The sequence below is a fragment of the Equus przewalskii genome, chromosome 18 (genome assembly GCF_037783145.1).
Source record: "Equus przewalskii isolate Varuska chromosome 18, EquPr2, whole genome shotgun sequence".
NCBI lineage: Eukaryota > Metazoa > Chordata > Mammalia > Perissodactyla > Equidae > Equus > Equus przewalskii.
This window is the reverse complement of record NC_091848.1, coordinates 57152689-57175398: the sequence shown is the minus strand read 5'-3', so window position 1 is coordinate 57175398 and position 22710 is coordinate 57152689. Positions and strand designations below refer to the sequence as shown.

Here is a 22710-nt window from a genome sequence, read left to right as displayed (position 1 = left end):
CTCCTGTTAGGATTAAGTCTGGTGCAGATATGTGGCACCCAAAATAACAGCGGCTTGAAGAAGATAAACCTTTATTTCTCTCTTGCGTGAACAAATCCCATATTTAAGCATTAGTAGCATGCCTCCAAGTTCAACCAGGACTGAGGTTTCTTCTAGCTTGTTGCTCTGCTGTCCTCAGTGCACAGCTTTTGCTTCACGTCCAAGGTGTCTGGTCCATTTCCAGGAAGTCCGTCCAATCCCAGCCAGCAGGAAGGAGCAAATGGAAGAACATGCCCACTCCCCTGGAGGATCTTTCTTGGAAGTTGCACCCATTATAACTACATCCACTTGGCCAGAATGTTGTTACACGGCTACACCTGGCTGAAATGTCTTCATTCTAGGCTGTTCTGTTCCAGCTGAAAATCAGGGGGTCCCAATACCATGAAGAAGGCAGAACAGACAATAGGGGACAGCTAGCAGTCTCTCCCATAGCTTGTAAACCCACCAAGTGCCTTTGTCCCACAGACCCTACTCCTTTTCTGGTTTTTGTTTTCTATTGAAGGTAACACCTTTTCATTGGTCTTCCTCTCGTGAAGTTCTGATGATAAAGACTGTTTCCTTTTTTTTTTTTGCTCCCCCTTCTTTCTGTGAATACACTTCTGTCACCTGGCCTGCAGGTTTTCACCATGTTGGTGCATTCCTTCCTTCCACAGGTGATGGCTGTGCCACCTGCCCCTCTGCCACTGCTGGGAGTGCTGCTTACCATCTCCCTGGGCTTCATCAGGCTCATTCAGGCTGGTGCCTACTATGGGATCAAGCCACTGCCACCTCAAATTCCTCCTCAGATCCCACCGCAGATTCCACAATACCAGCCCCTAGGCCAGCAAGTACCTCACATGCCTTTGGGCAAAGACGGCCTTAATGTGGGCAAAGAGTACCCACATCTACCCCAATATATGAAGGAAATTCAGCCGGCGCCCAGAATGGGCAAGGATGCAGCAGCCAAGAAGGGCAAAGGTAACATCTTCCTCCTGGGCGGTTCTGAACGGCAGCCTTCCCAGGTCTGAAACTGTGGGATCTACAATTTGTTCAATTGTAGAAACCTCTATTTTAGAATGTGTTACAGATGCTCACTAATGCCTACTGTGTTCTAAACTCTACCCTGAAAAGTTCAAGTCTTAAAGAAAGACAAAATTACCGTTTTACATTATGCTTTATTATTTAACAGCATCAAATGACAAAGCATATTTAATAACAAATAGTTTATTCCCTTATTCATTATTTATTTATTGTAACATCTGGCAACTATTTAATGAGCATCTGTTTTCGTGTCAGGCTCTGGGCCGAGGGCTGGGGGATAAAGCAGTGCAAATAAGTGACCAGTCAGTCTTATGAAACAGGAGAGTGATGTGGTAAGGAAGGACCTGCAGCACTAACAAAAATCGGAGAAGGTTTTGTGAGCCAGGTTAGACACATGCAGGTGTTTCTAAGACTGCTCTAACGAAGCCACTACACAGGCTGAGGACACGCAGAGCAGACTGAAGAGTACACACTGCGCTAGCGATGGACCAGACAGGCTCTCCCACGATTTCTAGGCATATTCCCTAGTTATTCAACACTCGCAAAGTGCCTACCACTCTGAGACACTTCCTGTCAGCTCAGCTGGTTTACCTGGCGCTCTAGGGAACCCAGCATTTGTAAGAAACGAACTGCTTCCGAGTCCCAGGGCCCCTTGAGGAAGTGGAGGCCACTCCTGCTCCCAGCGGTTAACAGGAGGCCCCCACTTCTGGGAACTGGGGATATGGCTCTAAGAGGCCTAGATGCCTGGAGGCCAGAAATGAAAGCAACCCAGTCACTGAACCTCTCTGAACCTACATTTTTCCTAGTGAAGTGAGACTGTTGAGAGCATCAGTGACGTCAGGGAAGTAAAAGAGCTAAGTAAACACTAAAACACCATGTGAGCGGAGCGTCGAGCTGCTGCAGCTGGTCAATCAGCAAACCCCGAGTAAGAACAGAGTGTGTTCCAGGGGCTGTGCTGGACCCAAGGCTTCCTGATGAGTAGGAGTGACCCCGCCCCAGACGCTCCCTCGATACAGCAGCTGCACGATTCACTGCTTAGAAGTAACGCGCCACAGGAGTCCTAGAGCAGCGTCTCCCAGCACAGGAGCAGCAGTCCCGATTTCCTTCTCTTGGGGCACTGCTGTTCCACGCAGGGGATTACCTCGGCCGTGTGTTTCCCCTGCTTTCTTGGATGGCCTGACTGGTGTGTGGCACTTCCTGTACTCATTCCGATGGGTACCAGAGTGCAACTGTGGGATCTGGAAAGAATATGAGTTCTGTGGTTCTATTTTGTTCCCTGACAGTAGTTCAGTGAAAAGATACAACAGTCAGGATTCAGTTGTGACTATAGGTTAAAATAAGACTTTGGGACTACAAATTTCATTTCTTCATGCCATCCATCACCCCCAGTAGCATGGGAGATCCAGAGTTGTGTTTCTCTGCAAGGCACAGCCTAATCATTATAATAACGTGTGCTTTGTATTTCGATAACAATTCGAGAAAGCATATGCCTTTCACACCTACTACCTGATCTTGCAGTGTGGGTGTACTGTTCTGGCAGTACACCTAGGCAGGCAGAGAGCTGAGGGCTACGTGCCCAATCACGATCTCATGTCAAGACCAGGGAGAGAAGCTGAGCTTTCTGCTCCTGATCCCAGCTCAATTTCTTATCCACACTGCTTGTCTCCTAAAATACCTTATTCACTTCTCCTGTTTAAAAACCAAATTTGCAAATGAGAAATAATGTATTAAAGAAATGCTATTTGAGGCTCAGTAAATCCTATAGTGCATTAAAGAAATTCAGCAAATCTATTTGACTCTAGAGGATAGACGTGGAAGCTGTTATTAACCAGATACAAAAGAAAATGCTTCTATTCTTCCCTGAGTACACAGGATAATGACTTTCATCATCCACATCATACTGTATTTTAGCACAGGAGGAAGTATTATTTTGCCCTAAATCATTATATTAAAAAATCAAGGACATGGAAAAATACAACACAACATTAAATAGGAGAAAAAAATAGAAAAAATAAAAATGGAGAATGATTCCAACACTGTTTAAAATACACACACACATATATATATACCTAGGACACGAGACGGAAATACACATAAATGGCAAGTGATTACCTCTCAGGAGGAGGCTTATAGGCTACTTTGATTTTTCTTTATTCTTCTTTAAATTTTCTAAATTCTCTATAGTGAACACACCATAATATCTCCAACTTTTGTACTTGCAAAAATGTTTCTTCATTACTTTTTAGCCTTTTTACTTAACCAACACTGATAAAAGCAGCTGCAGATACCCACTCTCAAACATCGTCTCAAATGTCTCACAGAAATGACCAGCTTGACTGTCCTCTGAGTGCTGGTAACTAACAGTCCTGGAGGACAAGCACGGAACTCCTAGTCTCCCTCAACACGCGACAGGCCAATGCGCCAGAACTAAATGACCACTGTCCTAACGTCCCTGAAGGGAAGGATAATCACTATTAATCTCTCCCTCTCTCTCTCCCCCTCCCTCTTTTTCTCTCTCCTCTTTCTCAGTAGAAATCCCAGTAGCCAGTTTACGAGGGGAGCAAGGTCCCCGTGGAGAGCCTGGCCCAAGAGGACCGCCTGGGCCCCCTGGGTTACCAGGTCATGGGATACCTGGAATCAAAGGAAAACCAGGGCCACAGGGATACCCAGGAGTTGGAAAACCAGGTATGCCTGGAATGCCAGGAAAGCCAGGAGCCATGGGAATGCCCGGGGCAAAAGGCGAAATTGGACCCAAAGGAGAGATCGGGCCTATGGGGATCCCAGGACCACAAGGACCTCCAGGGCCTCACGGACTTCCTGGCATTGGGAAGCCAGGTGGGCCAGGGTTACCAGGGCCACCAGGTGCAAAGGGTGAGCGAGGACCCAAAGGCCCACCAGGACCTCCAGGCCTTCAGGGTCCAAAAGGAGAGAAGGGCTTTGGGATGCCAGGTTTGCCAGGCCTGAAGGGCCCTCCAGGGATGCACGGTCCTCCTGGCCCTGTCGGACTTCCAGGAGTGGGCAAACCAGGAGTGACTGGCTTCCCTGGGCCCCAGGGGCCCCTGGGAAAGCCAGGTCCTCCAGGCGAACCTGGGCCACAAGGTCCTATTGGGGTCCCAGGGATTCAAGGACCTCCTGGGATACCTGGAATTGGAAAACCAGGCCAGGATGGGATCCCTGGCCAGCCAGGATTTCCAGGTGGCAAAGGGGAGCAAGGACTGCCAGGGCTGCCAGGACCCCCAGGCCTTCCAGGGATTGGGAAACCAGGCTTCCCAGGACCCAAAGGTGACAGGGGTGTAGGTGGTGTTCCTGGGGCTCTGGGCCCAAGAGGGGAGAAAGGACCAGTAGGTGCCCCTGGAGTGGGGGGTCCCCCAGGAGAGCCAGGCCTGCCTGGAATCCCTGGTCCTATGGGCCCTCCAGGTGCTATTGGTTTTCCTGGGCCCAAAGGAGAAGGTGGGGTTGTGGGGCCACAGGGACCACCAGGTCCCAAGGGTGAACCAGGGCTTCAGGGCTTCCCAGGAAAGCCAGGCTTCCTGGGTGAAGTGGGGCCCCCTGGCATAAGGGGTTTGCCAGGTCCCATAGGGCCCAAGGGGGAAGCTGGGCACAAAGGTTTGCCAGGGCTCCCTGGTGCTCCAGGGCTGCTTGGACCAAAGGGAGAACCAGGAATCCCAGGGGATCAGGGTCTACAGGGGCCCCCGGGCATCCCAGGGATTGCAGGCCCTAGTGGCCCCATTGGACCACCTGGAATTCCAGGCCCCAAAGGGGAACCAGGCCTCCCAGGGCCCCCTGGGTTCCCTGGAATAGGGAAGCCGGGGGTCGCAGGACTTCATGGCCCCCCAGGAAAGCCTGGTGCCCTTGGTCCTCAAGGCCAGCCTGGCCTTCCAGGGCCCCCTGGCCCTCCAGGGCCCCCAGGCGCCCCAGCTGGGATGCCCCCTACACCACCACCCCATGGAGAGTATCTGCCCGACATGGGGGTGGGGATTGATGGCGTGAAGCCCCCCCACGCCTATGGGGCTAAGAAGGGCAAGAACGGAGGGCCAGCCTACGAGATGCCCGCGTTTACCGCTGAGCTGACTGCACCTTTCCCCCCCGTGGGGGCCCCAGTGAAGTTTGACAAACTGCTCTATAACGGCAGACAGAACTACAACCCGCAGACGGGCATCTTCACCTGTGAGGTCCCTGGCGTCTACTACTTTGCATACCACGTTCACTGCAAGGGGGGCAACGTGTGGGTTGCCCTGTTCAAGAACAACGAGCCGGTGATGTACACGTACGATGAGTACAAAAAGGGCTTTCTGGACCAGGCGTCGGGGAGCGCGGTGCTGCTGCTCAGGCCAGGGGACCGCGTGTTCCTCCAGCTGCCCTCAGAACAGGCTGCAGGGCTGTACGCCGGGCAGTACGTCCACTCCTCCTTTTCAGGATATTTATTGTATCCCATGTAAAAAAGAAAAGAAAAAGAGAGATTTAATAGAAGAAAAGACAATGACGCACCAAAAGATCCAAATGAAAAACATAATTGCTTCAAAACATTTATATAGTTGGAAAGTTATATTTAAGTGAAAATTTGAACCATCATGTACAAATAAAAACTAAGATGCATGTTTAATGCTCCGCACAGCAGCTTGTAATTGAAAAGGATGGGATAGATTTATGTATCAAGTACTGACACCTGTTGTACCCACTGGAATCATATTAGCTGTTGTATGTTATATGCTTCCATGATAACCTGCTTATTCAGATCAGTCAAAATATTTCAGTAAGAGATCATAGCTAATGAAAGTCACTCACTCATATTGTTTACTTAAAATATTTATAAATATGGCTTAAAGAGATGTCAATGATAACAATTACATACCGTATTTACTTGCATAATTTCCTCTGTATTTATGCAGATATTTGTCTTGGAGGGGGGAGGGGAGTTCTCCAGTGTTACTGCCCCATGGGAGGGGCCGGGGGACCACGGTAGGCCTTCAGTATCAGAATGCTTCTCTCACCAGAGGCTGTGTCTTTAGCAACAGGAGTCCTACCAAGAATCATGTGTCTCGTGTCTCCAGAAGAACGAGTGAACCAATCAGCACTGTGCATTTACCCAGTGCCTTCTCTGTGCGAGCACTGGGTAAGACACTTCTGTGGGGCATAGAGAGGGAGGGCCTCGCGAGGAGCTCACAAGCCCACTGGGAGACATGAGCAGTAATTAACTCATTTATTCCTCAAGGGTTCTTTTTGTTTTTTATTTCTTTGATTTTTTTTTCTTTCTTCTTCCCTCCATGTAATTTCCACTATGGCCTAACTGATATGAACACCTGGAAGTAACAAGAAAAAAAATAATCCTCTCGCCCAGTAATGTTCCAGTTTTGTGGGATGCTCATTATCAACAGCAGTACTGTGTTCACACACATACAAAAACCCCCTCCTGTGCCGACACACACAAATGGCTACAATGAGGTTTTATCCATGAAGGGGATAGCCATTTTTTTTAGTAGCTGTTGAGTTTCGAGGAAATTTCCCTGGGTAGTATATATGCAAACTGGTGTGTCGTCTGGGGTTCCAAAGTCAATTTCCAAAATCCAAGCCATCCTTTACTAGCGGGCGGGGCGGGGGGCGGCCATCAAGGGATTCAGAATTACATAGGAAAATAAATTCTTTTGAAAAAATAATTTCTGAAGTTATAAATTTAAAAATGGACGTACTACTTCCTGGTGTAGGTACTAAAATTGTAGGAAAAGGACTGTTTCTTTAGAAGCAAACTGTGGAAGAGCTATCTGGAATGTCAAAGGGCAGTGATAGCCCATGATTTTTATGTCACCACTTACTCAGCACAAGTCAAGAGTCAACGCAAGTTTAAAAGGAAGAATAAGTATTTTCCAGGTTTTCATGTAGGTACCTATTAACTGCTTTGGGCATTCAAATCTGGTCTCAAAACACAGACAAAGCATTTCAAGTTGGCTGTGAGTCTGCGGCTGACACTATATGCCACTGGAGGAAATAACGTGGGGTTATGGTGGTGGAACCTTGTATACTTTCCTCAAAATTAAGAGTGAGGAATTGAGGGGATAGGTACAGATGGGAAAATACACAAATAAATACGGTATAAACCTACATGGAAATGTGTCTATGTCAAATCTGAATCATTTTAACCATCAAGAAAATTCTCTTCAACCTAATATCTGTCTTCTCCCTTATATGATATAACAGCACCATTTCTTCTCAATTTCTTAAATAGAGAAATGAGTTCATTACCACAGGGTTTCTTGCTCACTGGTAATTATATAATGGACTTTTCCCATCAAAAAGATGTCCCATCCAACTTCACTTCCAATGCAGGCGACATTTACGTGGCCAAATATCCTTTGGCTTGGTCTTGAGGATGCTGGTTTTGGGCTGATGACTATGGGGGCAACACGGATCCACTGGACTCCTGCTGCTGGACAGCTGCACGGAACCGGCTTGGAAGCAAGTCGGATCAGCTGATTTGTAAAACTGTATTTATCTGTACATGCATGGGCTTTTTATTGCCATCAAGTAAGAGAGAAAGTACCTCTTTAGTTAAAACCAAATTTCACTTTTCAAAATACCTTCCAACTTATTTATTGGTTTTGCTCAATTGCCTAAATCTATGTGTGTGTGCATGTGTGCATGTGTGTATGTGTGATCAGGCATATGCTTCTAACGTTTAGGTAGGGGAGGAGCAAAATCTATGCCAGATACTGTGTATTCTACAATGGTGCTAATCTCAGAGCTAAATGAATTAATGACTCCATTTAATTTAAAGAAGAGTTTAAGCAATTGTGTCTATGTCTGTGTCTCCCTTTCGAGGGCTGCACATCGTGTGAACAGGTCAGGGTAAGAGCAGATGAAACCGCCACGTCTTCTGAAGTCTAGGGACAGTGCCATCATCCCTATTTAACTCAAAACTAACTAGAACTTTTCCATGTGAAATGGACCAAACTGGCATTATTGTTATTTAAATACAGAGTTTTACTGCAGTATGACATCCCACAGGGGAAAAGAATGTCTGTAGTGGGTGACTGTTCTCAAATATTTTACAGACTATCATGAACAGTGAACAGACTGGTAACTTTTTTGAGTTTCCATGATAGATTTGAGACTTGTCTATAGCAAATCATTTTTGTATTTAAATTTTTGTACTGATTTGAAAAAAAGTCATTAAATATCTTTAAAAATGTTTCTCATCTTGTTCATATCACTCAGCTGACACTGTTTGAACCTCATAACTTTTTTATCCCCCAATGTGTTAATTAGCTGTGGAGACAGAGAGCTAACATACTCATAGCTTAACCAGGACGATATTTCTCTTTGACACAAGCAGTCTGGGCTCATGTGGTGGCTCCAGTCAGGGGCCCAGGTTTCTTCTATCTTGGTCCTCTTCCACCCTGAAGGTGTTGCCCTCCTCTCGAAGGTCCAGGATAGTAAACCATCACAGCCACGTTCCAGCCAGGGGGAAGGTGAAAAAAACGAGGAAGGGGGCAGTACGCTCCCTTCTTAAAGGACTCAACCCAGCAGTTGCTTAGGTCACTCCCTCCCACATCCGCTCTCCGAACTTAGCCACACTGCCACAATGAGCTGGAAGGGAGAGTGAGCAACGGAATGTTTATTCAGGGTAATCACACGTCCAGCTGGAAATAAGGGGCTCTATTAATATGGAAGAAGGAAGAACAGCTATTTGGGGTCAATTAGCTGCTGCATCCATCATAGGGGAAAACTGCCTCAGATCTCTTTCCTCTCATAGGATACCAATCCTCAGATACTCTACTCTGTTTCACTGTGTCACACTAGAGCCAAATATTTTGAGGGGAGATGGTGAGTGGAGCTACAGAGCAGAAGAAGACCTGTTCAAGAACCCAAGAGTCTTACAGAACATCCCCGATAAGGAAAGCACTCTTTTGTGATGACTTATCAAGCTCAGAATGATCACGACTTACCATGTCTAGAATATTATAAAGAGATTATTCAAATCATTCCACAAGCAAGGATGTAGCACCAGTCTGTGGCTGGTTAATTCACTTGTTTAAAGCATCAACCTGGAAGGTCAAGACCACAGCTTCCATTCTCATATAGCCCAATTTGTTCTATTTCATTCCATGGCCAAAGACTTCCATAACATGGACCAGCCATCTTGTGTGCACACAGTGTTGGTCACAGAAGTAACTGGAAGGACAGATACAGGAGATAGAGGCAGGGAGGAATAAATAGGTGGAGTCCAGTATGCTGGACAAGCTGGGAAAACCCATCTTTACATGGGTCTATAGTATCTCTTCACATTAAAACAAAACACAAAGTAGCCCATCCTTTGCGCCTGATATTACCAGGCAATGTGAGGGATACAAAAGCAACAGAACATGACCCTTCTCCTTAAAAAAGTATCTTCTGTTTGGAGGATATCAAGATGTTTGTTAAACAGGAAATGGATTTCCAGGTGATACACAAATCAGTGTAGGGGGGCGTGATGCCGACTGGATGCACACGTGCTAGACAGAGAGACCACTCCACGCTGCTCCCTTCCTGGGAATGCTTTCTCTGACTCGTCTGCTGGAGAATTCCTCCTCATCCCTCAGGACACAGCACAAGCATCACCTCAGCTTCCCTACTGCTCAGATTTAGTCACTTTCTCCCCCATGTCGCCACCCTGCCTTGGACAGTCTTTTGTCCCTTTGCTTTCCCTGCTCTGCAACTGAACTGTTTGTCTCCCCAGTTAGAGACAGTGTGAGCTTCTTGAGGGCAGGCACCTCGTCGCTTCATCTTTGCATCCACAGCCCATCAAGAGTGCAGGTCCAGTAGCAGGTGGGAGGAAAGAATGAATCTCTCGGGGCTGCTGTGGGAGGCAGTGCTAAACTCAGTGTGAGGTGTGACTGAACCCAGCTGTGAGATTCCAAGACTACGCAGAGGATTATACGTTCCAAGATGCTTTAGAAGTCTACTGTGGGATGAATCCTAATCTCAGATAGTTTTTTATAGAGAAGATGACTTTTAAAGAAATCATCTTTAATTTGATAGAATTTGGATGGATGTAGCATAGGGCATCCCAATAGGAACAGCCTGTCTTTCTCTAATAGACAGGAGGAAACTGGTATTTTGTGTGCATGTGTGTGTGTCTCTCTGGGAAGGGGGAGGAGGCTGAGATAGGGGAAAGGGGGATCAGAGGATTTACCCCAGGACTAGTAAGGAAACTGACAATGACCAGAGGAGCATCAAGTGATACAGGGCCTTACATATAGGGAAGAGACATTTATATTTTTTCTAATATGCAATAAGAAGACATTGTAAGTCCTTAGGTGGGAAAATGGTATGAAAATAAGTATTTTAGAAAAATTACTTTAATTCTATGGAGAAGATATAAGTAGTCAACCAGTGAGGAGATGTGAACAGCTTCAGTCCAGGAATGGGACGATGGGTTGATGGTGACAAGTCCTAACCAAGTCTCAAGAGTGGTCCTGCTATTCTGAAATTCTATCATTCTCATTGACACTAGGGCATCTCCTACTGTCATCTCTGGCCTGTACAGGACAGTCACCACTGAGCCTCTCAACTAAGTCAGTACCCACACACTACTGCAATCTCACAGCTTTAGCGAAAGGATTGTCCTCTGGGCCTCCTAGGGCACACAGTCAGCTGGCAGGCTCTCTGGTCTCACATAATAAATCCTCCTAAAGCACACTGCTCTGAGCCTCCCCACACTCTCCTAATAACTGGCAAGGCAGTTCACCCTGAGGGTCTGCTTTCTGGGGTATTTCCAATGCCAACTGTTGTAATCTGGGTTGCTTCCAAAGCAAACCCTGAGACAAGGGTGCTGGTAGATTATTTGGGAGATGATCTCAGGAAGCACAAGTGAGTGAGGAAAGAAAACAGGAAATACAGAAAAGGCAATAAAGTGTCCATCTTGGGCCCTTTAAGAAATTGTGAAACACATCTCGGAACTGTCCCACCCAAGGACAGAGAACCTGGAGCAACTATCTACTATGGCCTGTCCCCCTGTGGTTGAGGGTTGCCCTTGGGAGCATTAACTTCTTTGAATCTTGGGCTGAGCAAGCTCCCATGGCGCCAGAGAAGCAGAGAGTAGGGGTGTTCAGGGAGGGACACTGTCAGCACAATGGAAATGGTCTACACAGCTGCAAGCTCAGACATGCCCAAAGGAAAAAGGAGCAGGCATCAACAGTACTGCTTCAAAGTCCTAGTGAAAGAAGACGGCAGTCTGAATAAAAGGAAGGGAGGGTTTTAAAAGCATGTATCTATGTCTCTGCACCTGGTTCCTGGCACAGAGCTCTTACAATCCTTGGAAATTCCTAAGTAATAAAGGCACTAAGAGCATCTTTTGTTGTGCTATTTGGTCCTTGACCCAGTACCCAATACAGAGCTCCTAAACCCCCTGAAATTTCCAGGATGATAGGAGAGTCTTATTCTAATGAGGCGATACTTGGTGGGCTCCTGGATGGAGCCTGGCCACCAGAAAGACCAAGCCGTGATTAGAAGCTTGCAACTTACACCATCCTCCAGGAAGGGGAAAGGGGCTGGAAACTGAGTCAGTGATGAGTTATGTCTATGTGATGAAGCCTCCATAAAAATCCCAAAGAATGGCGTTTAGAGAGTTTCCAGGTTGGTGACCACATCCACAGGCTGGTAGGGTGGTGCACCCCAACTCCATGGAGACAGAAGCTCACTGCTTGGGATCCTTCTAGACATTGCCCTGTGTATCTCTTTATCTTGCTCTTCATCTGTATCTTTTATATAATAAACCAGTAAATATTAAGTGTTTCCCTGAGTTCTGTGAGCTGTTCTAGCAAATAATCAAAACCAAGGAGGGGACATGAGAACCTCCAATTTACAGCCAGGAGGTTAGAAGCACAGGTGATAACCTGGGACTTGTGACTGGCGTCTGAGGTACAGGGCGGGCGTATTGTGGAACTGAGCCCTTAACCTGTGGGGTCTGCGCTAACTCTGGTTAGAACTGAATCGAATTGAAGGACATCCAGCTGGTGTAGTATCCCAGAGAATTGCTTGATTAGTGGAAAACCCACGAAACTCATGTTAGAAGTATTGTGAGTGTGGTATTAGTGTGAAAGTGAAGGAGAAACACAGGAGTGTTCTTCCCAGAATATAAGTACAGCCATGCGCCGCATAACAAGGTTTCAGTCAACGATGGATCACAAATACAATGGTGGTCCCGTAAGATTAGTAACATAGAGCCTAGGTGTGTAGTGGGGTATACCATCTAGGTTTGTGTAAGTACACTCTGTGATGTTCACACAACAACAAAATCACTTAACGACACATTTCTCAGAACACATCCCCATTGTTAAGCAACACATAACGGTATGTATATATATATGTGTATATATATATATATATATACACATATATCCCTTGTGGACTTAGCATAGCAAATTAGTCATAAATAAGGAGGCAATCTAAAAAAAATGTGAGGAAATCACCCCAAACATAAACACAAAAAGATCAAGGGATGGAAAATATGAAAGGCTAATTAACATACCATGATATTGGAATAAAGATTGATACTGACCAGTGGAGCAGAAGAGAGGGTCCTAAAATTGCCCCATAAACACATGGACACTTGGTTTATGACAGAGCTGTCACTACAAATCACTGGAGAAGAACGACTGATTAAATGAATGGTGCTAGAACTACTGGTTATCCGTGAGAAAAAGTGAAATTGGATCCAACCCCAACAACATACACATAAGTCAAATCCAGATGGACTCATGTTATAGAATAAATACCCGGAGATCACTTGATTTCATGCAGATGTGAAAGATGGTGTGGGGGCGGAGGGGAGGCAGTGGTTCTTTATTATGGACAAAAATCACTCTATTCACTTGGTAAATCAAGAAAAATACACTTGCAGAAATATTTCATGGCAACCCACCCTATTCATTTCACCTGTCATTCCTGCCTTTAAAACGTCATCCAATCCCAAAGATCTATCACTCCCCAAATTGGCAGGGCATCATATCTCCTGAAAATTCTTAAAAGAAAACTGAATTCTCAGGCCCATCTAAGACGTACTCAATCAGAATCCCTGGGAAGTACTGCCTGTGAATTTGTATTTTTAACAAATCTTTCCAGGAAATTCCACCACACAGCCAGAATTGGGAACCACTGTCCTAGATCATTATTAGGTCTCAGAATTGGTTGAGAAAACAGAAGCTGCACAACAGCAATGCCTTCATCTTCCTGCAATCAAATCCCCTTACAATGAAGTGACCCTGCTCCAACCAGATGGCATCTCCTCCTTGGCTCTGGATCTCAGCTGTTTCCCTCCGGAAGAACTGACTCCTGTAATCATCCATTCTCTTCCTTGACTAGGAGCAGCACCCCATTGTTTGGGGATCACTCTTCTTCCTTGCTTCCATGACATCACAATGGCCTGGCTCTGCTCTGCCCTGTCTGGTCATTCTCTCCGGGGCTCTTTGGTCTCCCCTCCTCCATCTCAAGTGTTCTCTTTCTGATTTACAGAGAGCCACCTTCTTGCTATGTCTTCACATGGTAGAAGGAGAGTAGCTAACTCTCTGCTGTCTTCTTATAAGGGCACTAATCCCCTTCATAGGGACTCCACCCTCATGACCTAACTCCCTCCTAAAGGCCCCATCTCCAAATACCATCACATTGGGATTAGGGTTTCAACATAGGACTTTCGGAGAGATACATTCAGTCCATTGCACCCTTTTCTCAACACTGTCTCCCTGAGTGATCTTGTGCAGTCTCATTTCTCTTCACTTCCATGTCTATCATCATGTTCCAAGCCATGCTATCTCACTTGGGGAACGGCAACAACAGCCTTCCACCTGGTCTTCCTGCTTCAACTGTTCCTGCGCTGCAGGCAGCTGTGCAAACGTAAGCAGGTCTCCCGGCCTAAAAGTCCCCCACAGTCTCCCATCTGAAATCCTTACCGTGGCCGAGAAGCCCCTCCAGCTCTGGCCCCTGCCTCCCTTTCTATCTTCCCCTCTTGCCATGCTTCTCCACTAACCCTCCCACCCAGGTCACAACTGCTGCTTATTTCCTTTATAGAACTTTTATCATTCGAAATCAGCTATTTATTTACTTGTTTGCTGTCTGTTTCCACCTCGTCTAAGACTAAACATCATTTCACCCCCAAAACTGTTCCCTCCTTCTTATTTTGCTAATTCCGTCAAAGATGATGTTTTCACTTTTTAAGACTTAAGGTTTCTTTGACCTCTTTTTTCGTCACCATTTTATTTCCAAACCATTACCACAAAGTGATGGTAATGTTCCTCACTTCAGTTCCTCCTTTTCTGTCTATACTGTTTTTTCCCTAGTCCACTGCTTATGGATCACAGACCACTTTGGATCACAGACTACTCTGGGTCACAGGCCACTTTGAGAGTGTTATGAAAGCCATGGGCAGATGGGAAACCACCAACTAGATGGGTGACTCAAGCAAGTTACTTAATTCTCCGTGCCTCAGACTCATCATTTATAAAACAGAGAGAATAACAGTGCAAACCTGGAGCAGATGCTTGTTGTGCCCTCAGCCCACTCTGAAATCAGTCTGGCCATCGAGGCAAGTTCTGGGCAGCGGCTAGCATCCCACCGCAAGCATGCTCAGGCATGTCGCTCTGCTCTTCTGCTGCAGGGCTTGCTCCAATGGCAGCACAGCCTGAGAGTAGCTAGAAATTCAAATCCCCAGGGACAGTCTCAACCAAGGGTGGATGGCAGTCTGTGGATAAATGCCCAGCCTCCTCCTTCCTGAGGATAATTCTGAGGCACAGTCTACATTATTTCTCAGAGGGCCCCCAATACAATAAAGAGCCAATTATTGCCCATACCAATAACCAGTTTAATATTCATCCTTCCTTCCTTGAATCACTTTCCCTGCCTTTATTCCTGACCCCCGGGCTCACCTCCCAAATAAACTACTTGCACCCATGCTCTGTTTTTATGGGAACCCAAACTAAGGCAGTGACTGTATCAGTTGGGATCCTGGCCAGGAAAAAATAAAGATCCCTTTAAGTTGAATAACTGATAAGAATTTAGTGAAGGGAGTGTTTATGAAGATGAGATAGGGTTAGGGAAACAAGGATAGTTAGTAACAGCAGGAGCCAACATCGTTACCATCTCTAAGTTCAGGGGCTGTGGCCTCAGTAGAGGGATGAGGGCCAGGACCAGGAGAGGCAAGCAGGCACCTCCATCCAGCACAGCATTTACGGAGGCATCACTCTCAGGTTCGGTTCAAGCGACTGCCAGCCCAAGAGTGAGTGCCTCCTTAAGCTGCGCACCCTAGGCCTCTCCTTGCAGCACCCTAGTCCCAGCCTTGAAAAGATGACGTGTAGGGTGTCATTTTTCTCTCATCCTTTGATTTCTTACTGATGCCTCCAATTTCATGAACCCAAATCTGAAACTAGAGCTCAGGGGAGATTCACATCAGCCTTCTAGGTCACAGAAAGGGCGAGAGTGGTAAATGGAAAAAGTCCAATCCAGCACAGTACCTCATGGAGTTATGATGATGAGATGAATTATGATATAAAGTGCTTAGAGAGGTGCCTGGAACGTGCTATTGCTGTTATTATTATTATTGTCCATATGATGCAAAAATTTGAACATCATCAGGGGTTCATGGGCTCCCTGAAGCACATTTACAGACTGGGTTCATGGACGAAGACGCCCTGTTCTCATCAAGCTCCTTTCACTGTATGTTGAGCCTTCACAAAACAGCCTTCAGACTTTTTTCCCTCATTCTAATCCAGTCCTTCCCAAGCATTTTACACCACGGCACCATGGAACATAGCACTATTTGTACAACCCCGGAGTGAAGAGATGAGGCTCCCCTCACCCTGAAGCAACTAGCCCAGGAGCTCTGCCTGCCCCAAAGACTGACCCCAAAGGTCAGTATCTTAACATAGCCATGCCAGGTGGAAAGTTCCGCTCAAATCTGTCATCGACCCTGCAGAGTGACACCAATTTAGCTCTCCTAAAACAATACTTCCATCACATCCTTTGTATCTAATGAACAACAATACCCAGAATTCTTGGTCTAATATATTCAGGATTAAGGCGTGGAGTTGGAACAGACCTAAGAGAGTCCTCTACTTTATTGTTTTCATTTTACAGATGAGCAAAGTGAAATCCAACAGGTTAAATGACTTTTCCAAAACAATGCCAATGTCAACTGACAAAACATGTCAATGGACATCCACTGACAACGTCAAGTTCAAGTACCACCTCCTTTATGAAAGCTTCTCAGTTCACTCCACTGTGAAGAGAATGCGTCCTCCTCTAAAGCCTCACACTACTTATTCAGATACTGTTGAGAAAGGGAGGGCAGATAAAGATCTGTCTCAACCTGAGCTTCTCCGTGTTAGACGAAGTGATCAAATACTGAGGCGTGGGACCTTACAACCGACAGGTTTATAAATTAGGACACCAATTCACTGATAAACAGAACAGTTAAATGGATGTACAGCTTAGGTTGGCTATATAATCTGGGGTCAGCAAAGTTGTTTCTGTAAAGGACCAGATAGTAAACAGGGCCACATACAGACTCCGTTGCACATTTTTCTTGTCTTTTTGTTGTTGGTTTATTTTGGTTTTTTTACAATGCTTTGAAAATGTAAAAACCATCTTTAGCTCACTGGAACAAAACAGGCCATGGGTTGTATTTGGCTGGGATCTTTAGTCTGCTGACCTCTGATATCTGTTGCCAGAAAGAAGGCTGACTTGGGAAACAAACTTAATTATCAGAAGGCTGCTTGGTGAGTAAAACAATCAGAGTAAACGAGTTCAAATTTAGTCACGCAGCCAATACATTCTGAGTGTCTACGCTGTGCCAGGTTCTGTCCTTGGTCCTGGGGCCACAGTGATGAATAAGAGAGAAGCAATTCCAATCCCCAAGGAAGTGATGAGGGAGTGGGTATGTGATGAGAGATGACTGAAGCATTTTAAACAGGAGAGTGACATAATGATTCTGACAGCTGTGTGGAAGCAAGACTGAAGTGGGACAAGAGACGAAGCAGGGAGCCTGATTAGAAAGCTATTACAGTGGCCCAGGAGAGAGACGACTGTCTCAGACCAAGGGTATACTGGTGGGAGTGATGAGAAGGATGTTAAATGGTTACATTTAGGATATATTTCAGAGACAGACCCCATAGACTTACCAATGAATCAGATGACAATGCAACCAGGGGGATGGTGCTGCCACTTACTGAAGTGGAGGAGGTTAGGAGAAGGTGTAAGGGGTGGGGACCCAGTGCACGAGAGCAAAACTGATCCCAGGCTAAAATCGGGGACAGAGGCGAAATGAACTTTCATGGGAAAGGTAGTAGGACTGTTAGGCAGCTTTGAGTGTCATCTGAGATGTAGGGTCATTAATTGGAATTCGTAGTGAGTTCTTAACAAACAGCACCTAATTTAACTCTATGAAAAATGCCTTTTTTGTCCAAGTGGATCTTTTCCCTAACCTTTAAATTATATAAATATTACTTGATAGCACAAAAATATATGTAACATATTTGTAAGTTATAAAGCATGATAATTAATGCACCTCTGTGAACTCGCCACTCTCCCCAAATTGGATCTTTGCCAATAACTTACAGTTACCTTTGTTCTCCTTCCTAATCTCATCTCCCTGTCTACTCCCCTCCCCCACCAACTCACATCCTGAATTTTGTGCTTACCATTCTCCTCGCTTAAAATCGTATATGTATGTTTTGGCCTAAACAATTTCTGGTTTTCCCTGTATTTGAACTTTATAAAACAGCATCTGGGATTTGGCCTTTTTAAACTTGGCATTATGTTTCCAAAATATATCAATGTTATTACGTGTGTTCACTCATTTACTCTGCTTAATTGTGTGACTACACTATAATTTAGTTATCCATTTTCCTATAGAGACACATTTGTGTTGTTTCCACTTTTTTGCTATTATTAACAGTGCTGCTTGGAATTTTATTTTATAGTTTCCTGGTACACATATACAAGAGTTTACCAAGTGTATATATTTAGGAGTGGAAATCGCTGGATCATAAGGTGTATATGTTCATCTTTACAAAACTGTGCCAAATTGCTTTTCTAAGTGGTTATGCCAATTTACGCTCATGCCAGTATTGTTTAAGAACTCTCATTGATATGCATACTCTCCAGAATTTGGTAACGCCAGGCTTTTTAATTTCATCAGTTTACTGCATGAAAAACAGTATGTCACTGTGGTCTTTTTGTATTTCCCAGATTCATCATGAGACAGAGCATCTGTTCACATGTAAATCGGTCACGGTACTTCCTCTTTCATACTGGCTTTTATCTAACTTTCCTTTTCAGTAATCTATCAACCATTAAAATCTTCTGCCATCTACACTTCCTCATGAAAGACACATTACTTTTGATGATTACAGATTATTTTACATTTGCTACATTTATACCTAATATCTTCCCTTTTAGGGCATGTAAGGCAGACCGACAAAGTCTAATCGATAATTCATTTATAAGTCACCTAGTCGCTAGGTGGTTTTTGGGTAATTTTTCACATATGGCTAATCCTAACCTCATCAGTTTAAGATTCTCTGTCCTTGTCATTTCTGAGGATGTATCCTATCATGACTTTAGACCTTTATTCTTACAAGTTCTATCTCCTCTACTCTAGTTGGTGACATCTGGAAAGCGGGATCACATCCTACCCATCTTTAAACAACTATTCCAAACACAGTGGCAAACACATTGCGCACATTAAATACATATCTGTACGATTTTTACCTCTGTGTACGAAGACCGTCCTGAAAAATATCGTCCACGCCGACTTGACAGCTGGCCCCAGCACTCGGCGCCCTGCTGGTTTTCCTCGCCTCTTCACGTTGGAGGTGAGACGAGAAGTGCTGTAGGTCTCTTACCTATCGTTAGGCAGCACTGGGCTCCCTTCTTCTTCTCTCGTTTCACAAAACGCGGGGAAAACACAACCGAAAAGGGTGTGGGGGAGTCGACTCTCAACTCTCCCCACCACTTGGGTCTTTCCGTGGGCGAGCCCTTCCGGACCACTCGACATTTTCTTTACTCATATCGTATAAAAAGAGCAGTACCCACATACACGGCCATGAATTCTTGTGCAAGTCTTCCCAGAGCAAATTCTATCAGCACACGGACACCTAAACTGAGACAGAAACGAAAACACATCCACGTGCTAGCGTCTTCTCCCGCCGCTCCTGGTCTTTGAAACGGAACAGAGAAAAGTTGTCTCACCATTCTGTTTCGCACTTTCGGCAATACCTTTTCAGAAAAAAAAAAAAACTAAAGAAGAAGTTTTAAAAGAAGTTATTTTAAAAGATGATAATATTTTTTTTATGCGTCTTCTTGTCTTTTTGTTTTTGTGAGGATTTGTTTTGAGTCTTTAGACTGATTCTGCCCGTCATCACCCGTGTGGAAACTGCGGCGCGTTGGGCGCCGCCGCCGGGCAGGCGGGGCGGAGATGTGACGTCATCGCCGCGGGGCGGGGACGACGGGGTCTGAGGGGAGGCTCCGCGTGCGCCAGCGCCTGTACCCCTAGCCGGCGAATTCCGCGTGGAGATGGCAGACGACCTCGGAGACGAGTGGTGGGAGAACCAGGCGGCGGGAGCGGCCAGCAGCCCAGGTACCGCCCCCAGCCCGCGCTGCCGCGGGGTCTCCTCCCCGAGTCCCCACGCGCCCCGGCGGGCCCCTCAGTCGCGGCAGCCGCCCCGCGTGGTGCACACGGCCGGGGCCGCCTCCCCGAGCAGGTGTGCGGGAGACTCACCAGCGTGGGACACAGCCGGGCGTGACGTTAGCCCGGGCCGCCCGAAGGCCCTTCTCCGAGCGCCGTTTTACTTCTCCTCCTTTCATGATGGATAGGACAGTTTTCGTGAAGTCCTTTTCCTCGTCTGTGGCATAGGGGTACCGATGCCAGTTTGATGCGATTGTTGTGAGGACTGAATGAAGATAGTACAGGTGATGCGCTCTAGCGCAGTGCGTGGCGCGCAGTGTGCGCGGCACATAGAAGCCATCGTTTCTCAGGCTGTCGTCAGCATCACCAGCAGCATCGTGTAATTTGGACTTCTAGAGCCTGAGGGAGGCTTAGATAGAAATCATCCGCTTGAACTCAGCCATTTTACAGGCAGGAACATGAGACTCGAAGATGTCGAGGAAATTGTCCAGGTCACATAGCCGGTTGGTGCCAGAAACAAGACTAGAAGTCAGTTAATGCAATTCAAACTGGGTTTGTTTGGCTATATACCCACTGCCAGTGCGGTGGACGTTTGATCCTTGAGTGCGCAGCGGTAACTAACTCTTCACCACAGGCTCCCGTGAACTTTTCAAGTCCCCTACGGCTTACTGTGCAATTATGTTTTTTATTACTCTGCAAAGTTTGCCTCTCCTTTACTAGATTCCAAAATTTTTTAGGAGAAAACCGAAGTCTGATTCATATCTGTGTAGTCCACAGGACCCTGCACGTGACTGACACTTGATACATATTTGCTGCAAATATTAATCTTGAAATATGAGTTGTGAAATAGCCATTAAAAACAACAAAATTCTCCTACAGCGTTGTTTCCAGGAGGGCGGCCTTCAGGTACAAACTGAGCAGATGTCATTTTTAAAAGGGTAGCCAGTATAATACTTCCTGGATTAAAGTTCCTGACTCTTTTGCAACTTTGTAGCAAATGTCTCTGTGCTTGAAGGCACAAGTACCTTTCTTTGCAGCTGTGGTGTTCCACATTTATTTTAATAACCCCTGACCCCCTCGACTCAGGTATTAAAAGCTATAATTTTATGAATGAATGCATTCATACATGAAACATGCTGCAGAGCTCTCGGTGATCACATGCATGGATAGACATATAATTTCTCATCCAATCTAGACACTTTTGAGAGAGGAAGGCCATGCTATTAGAACTTTGCTGGGACTGTCTTGGTCCGCCTGGGGTGTCTGGTCACACTATTGGTGATATTGGTTGTTAGAGTCATGGCCCAGGATAAGGCAGCTGAGAGTTGCCTCTGCTGAGGAGTGCGCAGCCCAGTCTGCCTAAGGCAACAGGGCCTAGGAGTCATCTAAGGGCATCTGATACTTCATTTCATTTCCTTATTCCCTGCCTACCTTAAGAAATTATTTGAAGTGATTTATAGTAAACAATCCATGCAGTAGAATCATGAATGTAAAACATTAATGCTGAAGTGAGCAGATACAATGCCTGAGATTTCATGTAGTTGAGCAAACTGGGCACTTTCAGTGTGAAGCTAAAAACAGAGAATGCCATTCACAGCATGGATTTTGTGATTTAGGAGCAGAGCTGAGGGTTTCTGCAGTTAGAGGTGGTCACGTGATCATTATTCACTTAGTGAAAAGAACACTGATTGTTTTCCCTTTTTATTCCAATACTATGCCTATTAAATTACCAAGTCAGGTGTCCAGTAGGCAGCTGGGTATATGCGTCTGGAACTCCAGCGTTGGGTCAGGGCTGGAGATACAGATTTGGGAACGACTGGCACATGTAAAGCTTATTTTTGAAGAGGGTGTTTTTAGCAATCTGCTGCAAAACTCTTAGCTCCCACTTCTTTTGAGGAGGGTTTTTCATATGCTTCCCTAGGTCATTCTAAGTCTTTGGTGCCATTTCTTACCAAGTATCTAACTGGAAAACTGAAGTGTGAAGACACTTCTGTGTACTGTGCAGGAGACTGCAGATAATAGTACTCACTTGCATTTGTTGAGTGGTTACTATGTGCCAGATGCTGTTTTGATTGCTTTACCTGTACTGGCTCCTGTAATCTTCACAAGCACACTATGATGTAGTTACTGTTTCCCCGTTTTATAGGTGAGGAAGTTGAGGCACTAAGTGTTTAAGTGATTTTGCCCAATGTTATTGAGTTGGTAAGTGAGGAGGCTGTGATTCATAGGCAGGCAATCTGAAACCAGTCTGTGCACTTAAATTTCTCATAGATAATTATTCTAATTATCAGTGGTAAGAATCTCATCTCTAAAATAACAATCCTTTATGAAATTAAAGAGCTCATAGTTTATAAACGCTTTTGTTTATATACATCGTTGTTATCCAATTGTGTCTGTTAACCCTGAGTCTCCCAAAATTTACTCTGCTAAAGAACAGTGATTACTCAGAGTTACAAATAAGCAGGTTGTACCCTTGGGCTTTGAGAAGAGTCTATTTGCCAGGAACTCAGACTTGATCCTAGAGCTCACTTACCTGCTGTCTTCTTGAAGTCTTTAGTTTTTTAATAGGAATGTCAAACACAAATACAACCCAACTACCGAATTATTTCCCAGACCTGCTTTTTCTTCAGACTTCCCTAGATCAGTAAATTAAATCACCAACTACCCAATTTCACAAAGGCCTAGGAGTATCCTGATTTATTCATCTCTTTCTTTCACTCCTCTCATCGGATCTATCAAGTCTTGCCTCTACCTCCAAAACATCTCCTGTATCTTTTTTTCCATTTTTGTTCTTTAACTCCATCAGAGTACATGCCGTCATCCTCATTTGCCTTAGCCATTGCAGTAAAGTAACAGGGCTCCCAGTTTCCATCTTGTCCCTGTGTGGACTATTCTTTACTCGCCAACCAGAGTGATCAGATCACATTCCTGCTTAAACTTTCCAGTGACATCCCCCAGCACACAGAATAAAGCCCAAATTGCTGACCATGGCTGGTATCTGC

At 45.5% G+C, this 22710-nt stretch overlaps 2 protein-coding genes across 3 annotated transcripts in view; both read left to right on the top strand.

The window, feature by feature from the left end:
* Positions 1-8244, top strand: part of COL8A1 (collagen type VIII alpha 1 chain) — a 138173-nt gene extending 129929 nt beyond the window's left edge. The window contains exons 3-4 of one of the 2 annotated variants that reach the window (XM_070582090.1): positions 693-996; positions 3592-8244. In XM_070582090.1, coding sequence (XP_070438191.1) covers positions 696-996; positions 3592-5498 — 2208 coding nt within the window. In that variant the 5' untranslated portion in view covers positions 693-695 and the 3' untranslated portion in view covers positions 5499-8244. Of the gene's footprint in view, positions 1-692; positions 997-3588 lie in introns of both variants that reach the window. The other variant, XM_070582089.1, reaches the window with a different exon arrangement.
* An 11224-nt stretch (positions 8245-19468) lies between these two features.
* CMSS1 (cms1 ribosomal small subunit homolog) overlaps positions 19469-22710 on the top strand; it is a 361629-nt gene continuing 358387 nt past the window's right edge. The window contains exon 1 of the mRNA XM_070582103.1: positions 19469-19660. Within this exon, the coding sequence (XP_070438204.1) occupies positions 19597-19660 (64 nt within the window). The 5' untranslated portion in view covers positions 19469-19596. The remainder of the gene's footprint in view (positions 19661-22710) is intronic.